The sequence below is a fragment of the Neofelis nebulosa genome, chromosome 7 (assembly GCF_028018385.1).
Source record: "Neofelis nebulosa isolate mNeoNeb1 chromosome 7, mNeoNeb1.pri, whole genome shotgun sequence".
NCBI classification, from domain to species: domain Eukaryota; kingdom Metazoa; phylum Chordata; class Mammalia; order Carnivora; family Felidae; genus Neofelis; species Neofelis nebulosa.
In genome coordinates, this window is record NC_080788.1 from 101196582 (window position 1) to 101211228 (window position 14647).

Genomic DNA, 14647 nt, shown 5'->3' on the forward strand with positions numbered 1-14647 from the left:
AAGTTGAACCCAACAGTACATTAAAAGAATAATTCAGCATGATCAAGTGGGATTTATTCCTGGGCTACAAGAGTAGCTTGCAAATCAATCAATGTGAAACACCTAATAAAAGGAAGGATAAGAACCATATGATCTTCTCAATAGATGCAGAAAAAGCATACATCAAAATACAGTATCCATTCTTTTTTTTTAATGTTTATTTTTGAGAGCGGGAGAGAGAGAGAAAGAAAGAGAGCGCACATAAGTGGGGGAGGGGGGGGGATACAAAGGATCTGAAGCAAGCTCTGTGCTGACAGCAGTGAGTCCAAACAGCATCCATTCTTGATAAAAACCCTCAACAAAGTGGGATAGTGGGAATATACCTCACCATCATAAAGGTCATATATGAAAGACCCACAGCTACTACCTTCAATGGGGAAACACTGAGAGCTTTTACTGTACGGTCAGGAACAAGGCAGGGATGTCCACTTTCATCACTGTAATTTAACCTAGTATTGGAAGTCTTAAGCCTTAGCAATCAGACAACATAATGAAATAAAAGGCATCCATATTGGTAAGGAAGAAGTCAAACTTTCACTATTTACAGACAACATGATACTCTATGTATAAAACCCAAATGACTGATACACAAAATCAGTTAAGTTGCAGGATACAAAATCAACATATAGAAACTGCCTGCATTTCTATACACCAATAATGAAGCATCAGAAAGAGAAATCAAGGAATTGATCCCATTTACAATTGTACCAAAACAATAAGACACCTAGTAATAAGCCTAACCAAAAAGGTAAAAGACCTGTGCTCTGAAAACTATAGAACACTTATGAAAGAAACTGAAGAGTACACAAATGGAAAAACATTCCATGCTCATGGATTAGAAGAACAAATATTGTTAAAATGTCTATACTACCCAAAGCAACCTACACACTTAATGCAACTGCTATCAAAATACCTCAGGCATTTTTCACAGAGCTAAAACAAACAATCCTAAAATTTGTATGGAACCACAAAAGACCTTGAATAGCCAAACCAGTCCTAAAAAGTAAAGCAAAGCTGGAAACATCACAGTTCCAGACTTCAAGCTATATTACAAAGCTGTAGTCATCAAGACAGTATGGTACTGGCACAAAAACAGATGCATAGAACAGAAAACCCATAAATGGACCCATAACTATATGGTCAACTAATCTTTGACAAAGCAGGAAAAGAATATCCAGTGGAAAAAAGTCTCTTCAACAAATGGTGTTGAGAAAACTAGAGAGCAACATGCAGAAAAATGAACCTGGACCACTTTTCATACACCATACACAAAAATAAATTCAAAATGGATGAAAGACCTAAATGTGAGACAGGAAACTATCAAAATCCTAAAGGAGAACACAGCTAACAACCTCTTTGACCTTGGCCAGAGCAACTTCTTACTAGACATGTCATTGGAGGCAAGGGAAACAAAAGAAACATGAACTATTGGGACTTCATCAAGATTAAAAGCTTCTGCACAGTGAAGGAAAACAATCAACAAAACTAAAAGGCAGCCTACGGAATGGGAGATGATATTTGTAAATGACAAATCTGATAAAGGGTTAGTATTCAAAATCTATAAAGAAATTATCAAACTCAATACCCCAAAATAAATAATCCAGTTAAGAAATGGGCAGAAGACATGAATAGACATTTTTCCAAAGAAGACACACAGATGGCCAATAGACACATGAAATGATGCTCAACATCACTCATCACCAGGGAAATGCAAATCAAAAGTATAATGAGTGGGGTGCCTGGGTGGCTCAGTCAGTTAAGTGCCTGGCTTCAACTCAGGTCATCATCTCATGGTTCACGAGTTTGAGCCCTGCATCAGGCTCTGTGCTGTCAGCACAGATCCTGGAGCCTGTTTTGGATTCTGTGTCTCCCCCTCTCTCTGTCCCTACCCTACTCGTGCTGTTCCTCTCTGTCTCTCAAAACTAAATATTAAAAAAAAAAAAAAAAAAAAAACTACAATGAGATATCACTTCACACCTGTCAGAATGGCTAAAAATAACAATACACAAAACAGCAAATGTTGGCAAGGATGTGGAGAGAGGGGAACCCTCTTAGATTGTTGATGGGAATGCAAACTGGTGCAGCCACTCTGGAAAACAGTATGGAAGTTCCTCAAAAAGTTAAAAATAGATCTACCCTACAACCCAGCAATTGCACTAATAGGTATTTACCTAGAGGATACAAAAATACAGATTTGAAGTGGCACATGCACCCGATGTTTATAGCAGCACTATGGACAATAGCTAAATTATGGAAAGAGCCCAAACGTCCATCAACTGATGAATGGATAAAGAAAATGTAGTATATACACACAATGGAATATTATTCAGCCATCAAAAAGAATGAAATCTTGCCATTTCCAACAACATGGATGGAGCCAAATATCCTATGTATTAACTAACTAGAATTTAAATTAAAAACTTGAAAATAAATAAAATCAGTTAAGTGTTTTTTAAAAATCTTGAAACTGGGGCACCTGGGTGGCTCAGTCAGTTAAGTGTCCAGCTTCGGCTCAGGTCATGATCTCACGGTTTGTGAGTTCGAGCCCCATGTCATAGCTATTCATTTTTTTAAAGGGGTAAATTCCTTTGTAGCAATGGCATAAAGGAAACCACAGTAAAGCGTATCATCTACAAGTCAAAAGAGAAAAGATAAATTTGCACAGATAATTCTTTAAAAAGGAAATTCACAAGGTAAATGAGAAACTTGGGGTAGGAAAGATAGTTTGTTTCCCTCATATAAAGTATCTAGAAGTTAATAAGAATAAAGTTCAAACATGATAGAAAAATGGGCAAAAGATACCAAACAGCAGTTCATTTCAATGAACAGTACGTAACTGCAAAAGAGTACAGGAGGGAGAAACTCTTGCCAGACACTGGGTATTTCAAACCGATGGTTTTAGCACATAAAAGTAGGATGACAGAATGAAAGGCGTTTTTTTCCCTCATGGTTATTTGGAAGGTGCAGCTATGATATGGCACACGATTTAACACAGTCCTTCAACATTCTAAATATCACTACTGAAAATTTTTGTAAAATACTATATTTCACAAGTCATTTTTCTTACATTTTAAATTAAAATGAGGACATTACCTCTTTACAATTCTTCTTTCTTGAAATTTATTTTTCCCCCTCAGTTTCTTCTTCCCATAAGTGTTGGTCTTGTGTAGGATGCTCCCTGGATAACTCGTATGTTGACAACACCTAGACCTGTACTCCCCAAGGGCTCAAATCCTCACAGCTGCCTACTCTAGACTCAGGTCTGATGGGCATTCCCTTGTTAAAGTAGATTCCTCTTCCCCTGTAAACCTGTCCTTCCTTGCCTACTTCAGATGTTGATCAGAAAGGATTTGGGATAGAGTGAGATTGGAAAGACAGAAAAGAAGAGATTAGGGATTAACTAGAGTTTGTAGTTTTATGATTGTAAGCAAATTAACTTTTACTAAATCCAGTTAATTTCACCTCCTAAGCATTAAAAAGAAAATCCCCTCTTTGCTATCTTTATTTTATCTCCCTAGATTACATAATGGACACACAATGGTTTCTATGTGTGCTTGGACTTCACAAATCTGTCTCACACCCACCAGAAAAAGCTTTCAAGTACTATTCTGATCACATCACTTATCTGCCTAAAATCCTCTGTTGAGCAATCAGGTGTTGAGGTGGTCAGTTAGGACAATGAGCCAAACTTAACAATCAAGCCTTTATTTACCTACTGTGATAGCAAGAGCCAGAGGCCAAAAGAGAGGCACCAGCTCCACAATGTTCCATTCCTTGCCCCACTGACCATGGGTTGGCATTAGGCCAGAGTCATATGGGTGTAGTTCAGGTGCAGGGAGGCACTGCATTCCCAGGGGCCCCAAACAAATGGCTCCTGACTCTTTATGGACTCTGGGGCTCAGGAGAAAGAAAGGGGGAGGAGCCAGAAGTGGAATGGTACTAAGTGGAGAAACGTGTCTCAAGCAAAGACCCTTGATAAGGTCTTAGTGGAAGCACCTAGGAGGTGCCTCAGCCAAGGTCCCTGATAATGAGGCCTTCAAATAGAGACACTTGGGCTAAAAATACAGGTGTACCCATGAGCATGTCTGGCCTCAGGGACTGGAACTGTGAGGTGCTTGATAGTTAGACCTTAACTTTCTCTAGAAAACTGCAATGCAGTGGGCATGCACCAAGTCTGGTGTGGGCAGGACACCTTCCCCCATGAGGCCTACCAGACAAAGCCTGTAAATGCCTGTTGTCAGGCCTGATAGATGACACAAAGATTCTGGCCTGGAGCTGAACTCCTAACTCTTCAGTGGCTACCCCAAAAGCCACAACTTCTTTACATGGTAAACACATATCTCTTCATCTGACCCCATACCTACTTTTCTGCTCTCATGTCCTGCTTCACATTTCATACTCCAGTAAAAACTGCCCCCTCCAAACTATTCTAACCTCTATGCATTTGCTCACAGTGTCCCCTGACCTCCCCACCTTCTGTTTCTTCACCAAGCAAACCTTCACTTATCCTTTAAGAATCATCCCAAGTGCTACATCCATCAGGAAGCCTTCTTAACAAATATCCACCCTCATTCTAGACACAAGTAACCATTCTCTATGCTGTGGATCCTTAAGCCTTATGCACCAAACTTCTATTTTACTTACTACATAATATTTTCTGTTTATGTATCTAACAAAACACTAAATTCCTAGAGAACAGAAGTCATATATTTTTCTATTATGTATCCCCAATGCCTACTGAGTATCAGGTACATAGCAGAAACATGGGGAATCATCTATTTGTGGAATTAGTATTCTATGAATCAGCATTAGCACAGCACTAGGAATAGGACACTCCTACAGGAGGATTGAATGACACAAGCCCCATGGGGTAACCAGTTCCCAGCATCGACAGCCTCTCCACACTAAGGCCCAACTGTTTTAAAACCACTTTGTCAGCAGGTTGTCCAACATGGGCCTGCTGCTCCAGGATTTGCTATCAAACTTGTCAAAGACAATCTTAAATCTTAGTATTGCCTCCCTAACCCTCAAAGAATCTTCTTTCTCTGTCTCTTCACCCTCTCATATCTGGGTCAAAGATTGTCATTAGGTATCCACTGTAAAAATGGCAGAAACTAGGGAGCTTCTTGAGAACAAGCATCATATCTATTAAAACTAGGACTTTGCTAAGCTTTTTATGACCCCCACCCTGAAGACACCTTTCTCTAGGGGGGGAAGTCTCTGCACAGCCTAGAAGTCCAAGCACACATAGAAACCATTCATGGAGGCCTTAGACTCCATGGTTGTCAGTGAGTTCTAAGAACTTTTCATTAATATATAATTAGTACTGGAACATTTAAAAGTATCCATTTGCAAAGTGATAACCACAACCTTCCACCTTTAAGTTTTGTGTCTTGTCGTTTAACTTTCACCCAATTTTTATGGGAATCCAGTCAGAGAGAAGAAAGAGGGGAGCCAAGCAGAAAACAAACACAGTGTCAGCAAAGGTCTTAGTGGCGAAGAGTCCAAGCTCAACATTAAACTGGAAAAGTCCACGTTAACTTGTGTCCCTAATGAAGTTGTAGTTTCCAGCTGTCACCAAAGAGAGTATCAGACTTCATTCAGGAGGAGACTGCACAAATGGACTCCACATAGGCCTAAACCCCAGGTCTAAAGACTCCATGCCATAGAAGTTAAATTTAGATTCACTCTCTCTCTCAGTAAACACTACAATGTGTGCTGAGACTATCTGCACAGTTTCTGTACCTACTGACCAGGCACAGAGCTACAGACTCCAGAAAAATCAGGCTGGGGTCAGAAGCATGCCAGACATTTTAAAACTCCTAGTGAGAACAGCAAAGACAAACTTCTTACCTGGTAAAATCCTTACTTCACAGGTACATTCAAAAGCAAAAGCAATACTATGACCATGTGGTCCTGCTGTGCCCTCTCCTACTTTTATACAAAGATGTATCTGTATCCTTTGCCAGTCAAGAAATTTTAGATCCTCTATGTAGGAAGACAGACCAGTAATTTGTGTGAAATTAATGCCTATGAATATAATGTTAAAACCCTAAAATATTTTAATGGGTTGTGGTTTTCTAAAATGAAATCAAGAGATTATTAACAATAAGTGAATGAGTACCCCCTATACTTACAAGAGAACATGAGCAATGATGGCATTCACGTCAAACAAGGTATCAGTAGGGAATTCTCTCAGTAAGATGTTGCCCCTATAAAAAAATTTTAAAAAAGCATTACAGAAATATTACCCTGGAACTCATTTTTCTTGTCTTTCTAATACAGTAGGTTGTAAGTTCTTTGATGTTAAGAGCCTGGGTGTTATCCATTATCCCATTCACCCATCAGCGTGCTGACGGTAAAATATGCACAAATATTTATTGAATATACGTTCAATAAATATGTTGACTTGGAAGAGTGTAGGCCCAGAACTTGGCAAAAAAACTAGGAAAACACATGAGTCTCAACACAGCTTCCTACCAACCTCCTTGTCACATACACACAGATTCCCTAAATGGGCTGGGAAGGAGACAAATAGGAGAGACAAACAAGTGTCCTCAGCAATTGGTCTGAGGAGACAGTATCTGTCCTCACTTCTTAGGCCAAATCCCAAGAGTTTGACAAAAAGATTTTGAGAAACTTCAGAGAGACTAGCAGACCAAAGTGGAGAGGAATCTGTAACTGGGACATTGGCAGATGTCTCAAAAATACCTTTCTTTCACACCCAAATATGGACCTGAGAGATCTACTCAAAACACTAACTTTGTTAAATGCTTACTTTCCAGGCACTTATAGTAGTAGTTTACATAAGAATTCTCATGTAATATTCAAAACAAGTCTGTGAGGTAGCTGTTATACCTATTTTAACTAATTTTATAGCTAAAGAAGCTAAAGTTCAGATAACAAATCTAGCACTTAGACCTTTTGCTAAACTTCATATAATCCCCCATGCATACAACTTTATCCTGGCTTAGTGATATTTTATATATTTTAATATTCTAGAAGTATAGCTTTAATTTGGCTATCACACTCAAAAACAGTTTACCTGAATAAATACACTTTCATCAAATCCTTTTCTTTTCCACAGTATCTTGATGTTTCTTCTTTGACACAATTAACCTTTAAAAGATTATATTTAAGGTTTAGAGTATATATCAAAAGGTCAAGTTTCTTGGTTATGGAAACAAGAAGGAAAATTAAACAGTAAAATCTGTCTCCAGGTCAAATTAAAAAAAAATTTTTTTAATGTTTATTTTTGAGAGAGCGAGAGCGAGCACAAGTGGGGGAGGGGCAGAGAGAGCGGGAGACAGACTCTGAAGGAAGCTCCAGACTCTGAGTTGTCAGCACAGAGTCCAATGCAGGGCTTGAACTTGTGAACTGTGCGATCATGGCCTGAGCCGAAGTCAGACGCTTAACCAACTGAGCCACCCAGGATCCCCTCACATTTTTTATTTTACTTTTCTTTCTGATTTGTATCCTATAATCGCTCATTTATTCAAGTGGGTTACCTCAGAGAAAGTGTTTCTATACCTAAGAGTTATATTTAATTATACTTCAGAGTTTAAATTTAATTCAATCTTATGGAACAAGTACAAGGTAACCAGGTAGAAAAGGAAAGAAACCATTTAGGCAGGACAAAAAATCATGAGCAAAAGCCAAGAAACAGAAGTACATGGTAAGTTGAGAGCATGAAAGCATCTCAGCAGCTGGAACACAGGTACAGCAGATACTGCTGGTTTCTATTTTTTTTTTTTCTTTCTTTTTAAACATTTGTTTATTTTGAGAGAGAGAGAGAGAGAGAGGCAGAGAGAGACAGGGAGAGAGAGACAATCCCAAGCAGACCCTGCACTGTCAGTGTAGAGCCCAACATGGGGCTCAACCTCATGAACCACAAGATCTTGACCTGAGCTGAAATCAAGAGTCAAATGCTTAACTGACTGAGCCACCCAGATGTCCCACTGCTGGTTTCTTATCCAAAATCCATCCTTCCCTTTTGTTTTATTAGCAGAACTTCCCTAAACACAAATGCCCCCAGTGAAAGACTTTTCCAGGTTCCCCAACAACTATAGATGGCAAACAATGTTAGGGAGAAGTTACTGGGGTCGAATCAAAGAAGGTTCTTAAAGGAGAGCTGACTTACACTTTTCCCACTTCTTCCTGACAAAAAACAGACAAGACAGTGCCAGCAGTAATTATGGACCATGAAGCATCTTTAAAGGATAAACCCTTGCTGAGGATGATGCAACAGAAACAGCAACATGAAGATGTAATGGAAGGCAAGGGAACACAAAGATAAGCAGGAAAGTTAAACGAGTATCACCTCAGTACAGGGCAAGGATGAATGAGATCTGAAGTAAAGCAGAAAAGGACAGAAGAGATTTGAGAGATTTCTCACCAATACAGTAAGTAAAACTAGGGAGAAGACTGAGCACGTGTATGCAGTAGGGAATAAAGGAAAAAAGAAGGAGATAAAAAGAATGAAGAGGTTTCTAGATGGGGCAAAGGGTAGCCACCAACAAAATTTACACTAAACTAAGGTTAGAAGAAAAACAGTCATTTCATTTTAGATTTTGTAAGTTTTGATTTTGTTTTTTAAATGGGTTGGCTGTTTTGTATGTGTGTCATTCAATTTAATTTTAATGGAGTTTGAGGAAGCAGAATGACAACTAGGGAAGCTACATTTGTTTTCAAAAGCTACAAAAGGAGAACTGATACTCAGAAAAAAAATACCAGGAATAGAGAAATTAGAATTAAAAGTTGGAATACTGCCATAACCAAAAAGAGTGAATTTTAGCATATGTAACTTTTTAAAGAATTCTTTAGGGGTACCTGGATGGCTCAATCAGTTGAGTGGCCAACTTCAGCTCAGGTCACGATCTCGTGGTATGTGAGTTTGAGCCCCACATTGGGCTCTCTGTTGTCAGCATAGAGTCCGCTTCAGATCCTCTGTCCACCCCACCCCGCCCCTTCCCCTGCTTGCATTCTGTCTCTCAAAAATAAACACTAAAAAAAATTTTTTTTAAGTCAGAGCATAGGGGATGGTTAACATTAGGACAATATTTTTCCATTCAGCCGTTTAACATATATATGAACACCTACCATATGTTAGTCACTCTTCTAGTCACTGGGGGCACAATTAAGATTTTTATCTTTAGAATTTACATTCTAAAAGCAGAGACAGACAATTTTAAAAACTAATTAATATGCAGCATTAAGTCCCACAAATTAAAAAAACAGTAAAGGGATAGTATGTAACAGGACATTTTATACAGGTAATCAAGGAAGGCTTGGTGGGGGGAGGGGAGGTGACCTTTGCACAAAGAACTGAAGCAATGTAGTGATGCATACTATTATATAAGTATGTTGAAAAGAGGAGTTCTGACAGAAGAGAAAATACTTGCAAAGGCCTTGTAGAAATAATACATCAAGCAGGTTCAGGTAACAAAAAGATGACTTGTAGGTGTCAGGAACAAACTGAGCAGGTTGGAGAGGCAGAAAAAGAAATGAGAGGAAGCCAGTGTCCATAAGAGTGAAGAGTTTCAAGTTTATCCTAACTGTAACAGGAAGCCTTTTGGAGGGGTAGCAATGTGACCTGACACATTTGACTTATGCATAGAGAAGAATTTAGTAGGACAAGAGGAAAAGAGAAAGGCCAATTATTAGAAGGCTATGATAGTTTCCCAGATGAGAAGTCATGAAGGTCTGGACAACAGGGGTCAAAGTGGAGGTGCAGGAAGTGCTAAGATTTGGGAAGTTTTGATAGTAGAACCTAAAGGTTTATTGATGGGTTGGTTATGACAAAAAGTCAAAGATGATTCAAAGGTTTTTTGTTTTAAAGTCTACTTTGATATAGTAAGATAACTATACCAGCCTCCTTTTGGTCATCACTTAATGATACATCTTTTTCCTTCCTTCAATACTTTGAAGATATCTGAAGACTGACTTTATTTTAAGATGCATTTCTAAATAGCATACATTTGGGTTTGGTTATTGCACTCAGCTTGGCAATCTTTGTCTTAACTGGAACATTTAGTACATTTATATTTTAGTGTTTTCTTCATCTACCTCTGCCTCCTGAAATCTTAACTTTTCAAGACAATCTCAAAATGCTACTTTTTGTAAAGTCTTTCCAAATACCATACGTGACCTTCTGCCATGACCATCAGATATGAGCTTCCCTTCTTTAAACCTCAGTGGCATTTTATCTGTATCTCATATTACAACGATTATGTTCTGCTAGTTATTGAAGTGATTTGTGTTTTATCTCCCCTATTTAGGATCTAAACTCTCCAAAGAAATAAACTGGGTCTTTATCACATATCTATCTAAAAAACTAAATGAAGCAGCTCATTTCAATGTCATAAACATTTACCAAATATTTATTATGTGCAGAGAGTGAGCTAGGTACTTAATATTTGTCCGCCTTATTCACCAGTCTTGTTTCCACACAGCTTAGCATCCTCAATTGTAAAATCAAGACTTTATGTTTTTGTTAGTTCATAAAGGCAACACTCTAGGCATGAACTTTAATATTCTATTTTAGTTACCAGATATACAGTTACTAGTTACTAAATAAATAGTATGATTATCCCTTTTGAATGTCATACAAACTTAGTATTTCATCTCTAAACTTTAGTCTAGAATTTTATTAAAAGCTCCTCAAAGATGAGCACCATTATCATTCTAGAGTGTAATCAGCTGTTCAAAGTTAACCCAGTTATATACTGAATTAAGAAAAGACTTTTTTTTTAATGTTTAGCAGTGACATAGAAATATAGAATTGGTCTTTTCCCCTGGTTCCTCACACATTCCTAAAACCCTTGTTATTTCCTGAGTGACAGGAGGGCTAGGAGTATCCTTTGTTCTAACACTTGGTCCTTAACCCCAGTTCCTTATAGAAGAGCTTCTAAGACCCTTGGAAACTCCTAGAGTATCTTTTTGCATGCTAAAACACTGATCACTGGGGGGCCCTAGATAGCTTCAAGATGGGGGCTGCTCACTAAAAAGACAAAGGCATGATTAGAAGATTGAACTTTCTGCCCCATCTCCCATCCTCTGCGCTAGAGATGAAGCCAATCACCAGTGGCCAATGATTTACTCAATCGTGCCCACATAATGGAATCACCATAAAAACCCTAAATAACAGGGCTTGAAAGCTTCCAGGCTGGTGAACACATCTAAGTAACGGGAAGGTGAAACACCCCATACTACAAGAGGACAGAAGCTCCTGTGCTCAAGGCTTCCAGACCTTGCCATATGCATCTCTTACATTTGGCTGTTCCTGAGTTCTATCACACATAATAAACCAGTAATAGTACACAAAGTGTTTTCTTGAGTCCTGAGTGCCATTACAGCAAATTATTGAACAAGCAAGGAGGGGGTTTTGAGAGCTCCCAGTTTATAGCCAAGTCAGACAGAAGTTGTAGGCAACCTAAGAATCTACTCCCTATGATTGGCATCTGAAGTAGAGGGCAATCTTATAGGACTAAGCCCTTAACCTGTGAGATCTGGGTTACATGGGTGGTCAGTATCATAAGTGACTGGTGTAGAAAACTCACACATTTGATGTCAGAAGTGTTCTGTGGATAGAGGGAAGAGTTTCCCTTTAATAGGCAACGTTAGTTAACCTTTCTATGCTTCCTGCCCTGGGAACTCTAGCTGCAGGGACCAAGTGGGTCAGCAGCCATCTCTCAGAAGCAGAAGGCTAATGAACTAAGAAAGAATAAATGTACACAGAAAGTCAGGCAGACACTAATCTGACAGAATTTAATAATCACTTGGTTATTAATCATTCAATTTTCTGAGGTACAAATTCTAAGATTAAAGTAAATGAAAAGCTCATGTAGCTATCTAATCCATGATGCATGTGGAAATTTTCCATAATACTCCATGGCAAGTTTGAACATTCTTTGAGAAAAAAATTAAATACGTCATTTCAAGTTAGGCTGTTTTGACTTTGTCCTAAAAATAAAGGAAAAACTGCAACATAAGCAATTATAAAGACTTAGAAGAACAGAAAACAAAAAAATACTTCAATTACCTCAATTTTGATACTTCAGTTTGTGCTAATAGAAATTTAATAAATAGTTGAATGTGGAGATCTACTATATTTGTCAGGCAAAACAAAGCAAAAAAGCCTAAGTATAGCATTAAAAACTGAAACAGTTTATAAAACAAATTAAGTTCTAAGCTAACAAAAAATTCTGAACAGCTTTTTTCTTTATCTACATGTACTAATTTACACCATAATCTGGAAGTATCTTCTGTGCTTCTGTTTTTTCTTATGAAAAAAAGGTAGAAAAAAAATATTTTTCCAGTTTGGAAAAAGATCTGAAACGTAAGTATTTTTAGATACTCAGCATTAAGTCATATAATTATAAAATGTTTGTCACTAATAATTTAGTAACAAAAAAATATCTTTCTACCTTTGCAACTGAAATTCCAAAGTCCTGGAGAGGTTTAACAGCCTCATTCAGTTCTTCAAGAAATATGGAAGTTCTTGGAGAATCTAAAATAAGAAATGTTTTATGAATGTTTTATGGCTCGCTCCTTAGGAAAGATGAATTTTTAAAATTAAGGCCCAAAGCTGCAAACTGAAAAAGAAATGGATTGGTTTGCCCAACAAGTATATACAATACAACCAATAATCAAGTAAACATACCTGGTTATATAATTTTATACCCTTACTTCTTATTGCCTCATTATTCTTATTTCTAATGTTTTTATGATGATTTTAATTTTGTAAGTGAATTTTAAAAATTTCTAAAATAAGAATAAATAAATGTTTAATTCAAAGCTAACATTCGGCATTATTTTTCCAAGTTTCCATATACACAACACACATGTATACATGCACAAAACTTTCAAAATGATTTTAAAATACCATTTTCAAACCACAATTACAAGGACCAACAGAAACATGGATTAATTTCACTTACTAATTCCAGGGATAGTATTTTTTAAGGCATAAAGACTTAAATGAGACCATTACATTTTTAGTTATGTTCAATACTTACATTGGTTAATCAGTGTAATTAATGGTATACTAAAGCAGAGTATTAAATAAAAGCATTACTAATTCTTCACTTAAAGTTTTAAAATACTTTAAACATGTCCACTTGCTAAAAATATCAAGAAGTATACTTTCAGAAATGACTAGATGAGGGGCGCCTGGGTGGCTCAGTTGGTTAGGCATCGGACTTCAGCTTAGGTCATGATCTTGCGGTTCATGGGTTTGAGCCCCACAACAGGCTCTGTGCTGATAGCTCAGAGCCTGGACCCTGCTTCAGATTCTGTGTCTCCCTCTCTCTCTCTGCTCTGCCCCTCCCCCACTCACATTCCGTCTCTCTCTCTCTCTCTCTCTCTCTCTCTCTCTCTCAAAAATAAACGTTATAAAAAAATTTTTTTAAAGGACTGGATGAAATTCAGGTGTTACTCTACTAATAGCTAATTCTTATCTAGTATTTCCTAAAGACTAAGTCACATGAATAAAGTCATTTAATCCTCACAACAAATTTATAAAGTATTATTTCCTCATTATGGATGACAACAAAAACACAGAGAGGCTAAGTGATTTAACCAAAATCACACAGAAGGTCAACTGGCACAATCATGATTTAAACTCAGGCATATATATTTTAGTAACAGCTTTATAGCACATAATACTAATCTTTTTTTTTTTAATTTTTTTTTTTTAACATTTATTTTATTTTTGAGACAGAGAGAGACAGAGCATGAATGGGGGAGGGTCAGAGAGAGGGAGACACAGAATCTGAAACAGGCTCCAGGCTCTGGGCTGTCAGCACAGAGCCCGATGCGGGGCTCGAACTCGCATACCGCGAGATCGTGACCTGAGCCGAAGTCGGCCGCTTAACCGACTGAGCCACCCAGGCGCCCCAATACTAATCTTGACAGTATCCCAGCAATACTACTGATTAAATAGCAAGAGCAACATCACAAAAATCACGTCAGAATATAAAAAATACTTACCGGCTTGACAAAAATAAGCTAAGGAGGCTTTTCCCGGTTGCAATGTACTGAAGTATTTCTGAGGGCTCAGTTCTGATAGAGAGTCTACTGCTGACTTATAAAAAATGCACATCATGACAAAAGAGATGCCAACTCTATATATATTGAAACTGGAAGACATCATCAGCTGTAGTTGTACATGGGCAGGAGATTTTTGTCTGTTTTGTTCACTGCTGTGTTCTGTTGCCTAGGACAATACCTAGCAACGGTAGGTATTCAACAAAGTTTTGCCGAATAAATTTGTTAAACAAATGAATGAAGTAAAATCTGCAAGAAGAATAATGTAAGACATTACTTACGTATCTGATTTTGTTAATACTTTCCTATTTCCTTCCAGTAAACATTTGAGAGGGATATCTATAATGACATTGATTTGATAATACGATTGATTCTGGATACTTGCAAAAGATATCAAAGATATCCAGAAAATACAATATGAAATATTTTATGTTTAATAGATCTTTACTAGAGTATGTTAAGCTAATTGTCATTTTTAAGGGTTCTAAAACTAAGTCTCAAACCTTATCCAATCCTTGTTTTAAATTGGTCATTTTATCTTTCTCTACCCAAAGTAGATTTA

At 37.6% G+C, this 14647-nt stretch overlaps 1 protein-coding gene across 5 annotated transcripts in view; it reads right to left on the bottom strand.

The window, feature by feature from the left end:
- TXNDC16 (thioredoxin domain containing 16) overlaps positions 1 to 14647 on the bottom strand; it is a 136784-nt gene that overhangs the window by 112445 nt on the left and 9692 nt on the right. For 4 of the 5 annotated variants that reach the window (XM_058739056.1, XM_058739054.1, XM_058739055.1 and 1 more), the window contains exons 3-6: positions 14029 to 14334; positions 12465 to 12547; positions 7085 to 7158; positions 6177 to 6251 (exon numbers count right to left, since the gene is read on the bottom strand). In XM_058739056.1, coding sequence (XP_058595039.1) covers positions 6177 to 6251; positions 7085 to 7158; positions 12465 to 12547; positions 14029 to 14191 — 395 coding nt within the window. In that variant the 5' untranslated portion in view covers positions 14192 to 14334. Of the gene's footprint in view, positions 1 to 6176; positions 6252 to 7084; positions 7159 to 12464; positions 12548 to 14028; positions 14335 to 14647 lie in introns of those variants that run through there. The other variant, XM_058739057.1, reaches the window with a different exon arrangement.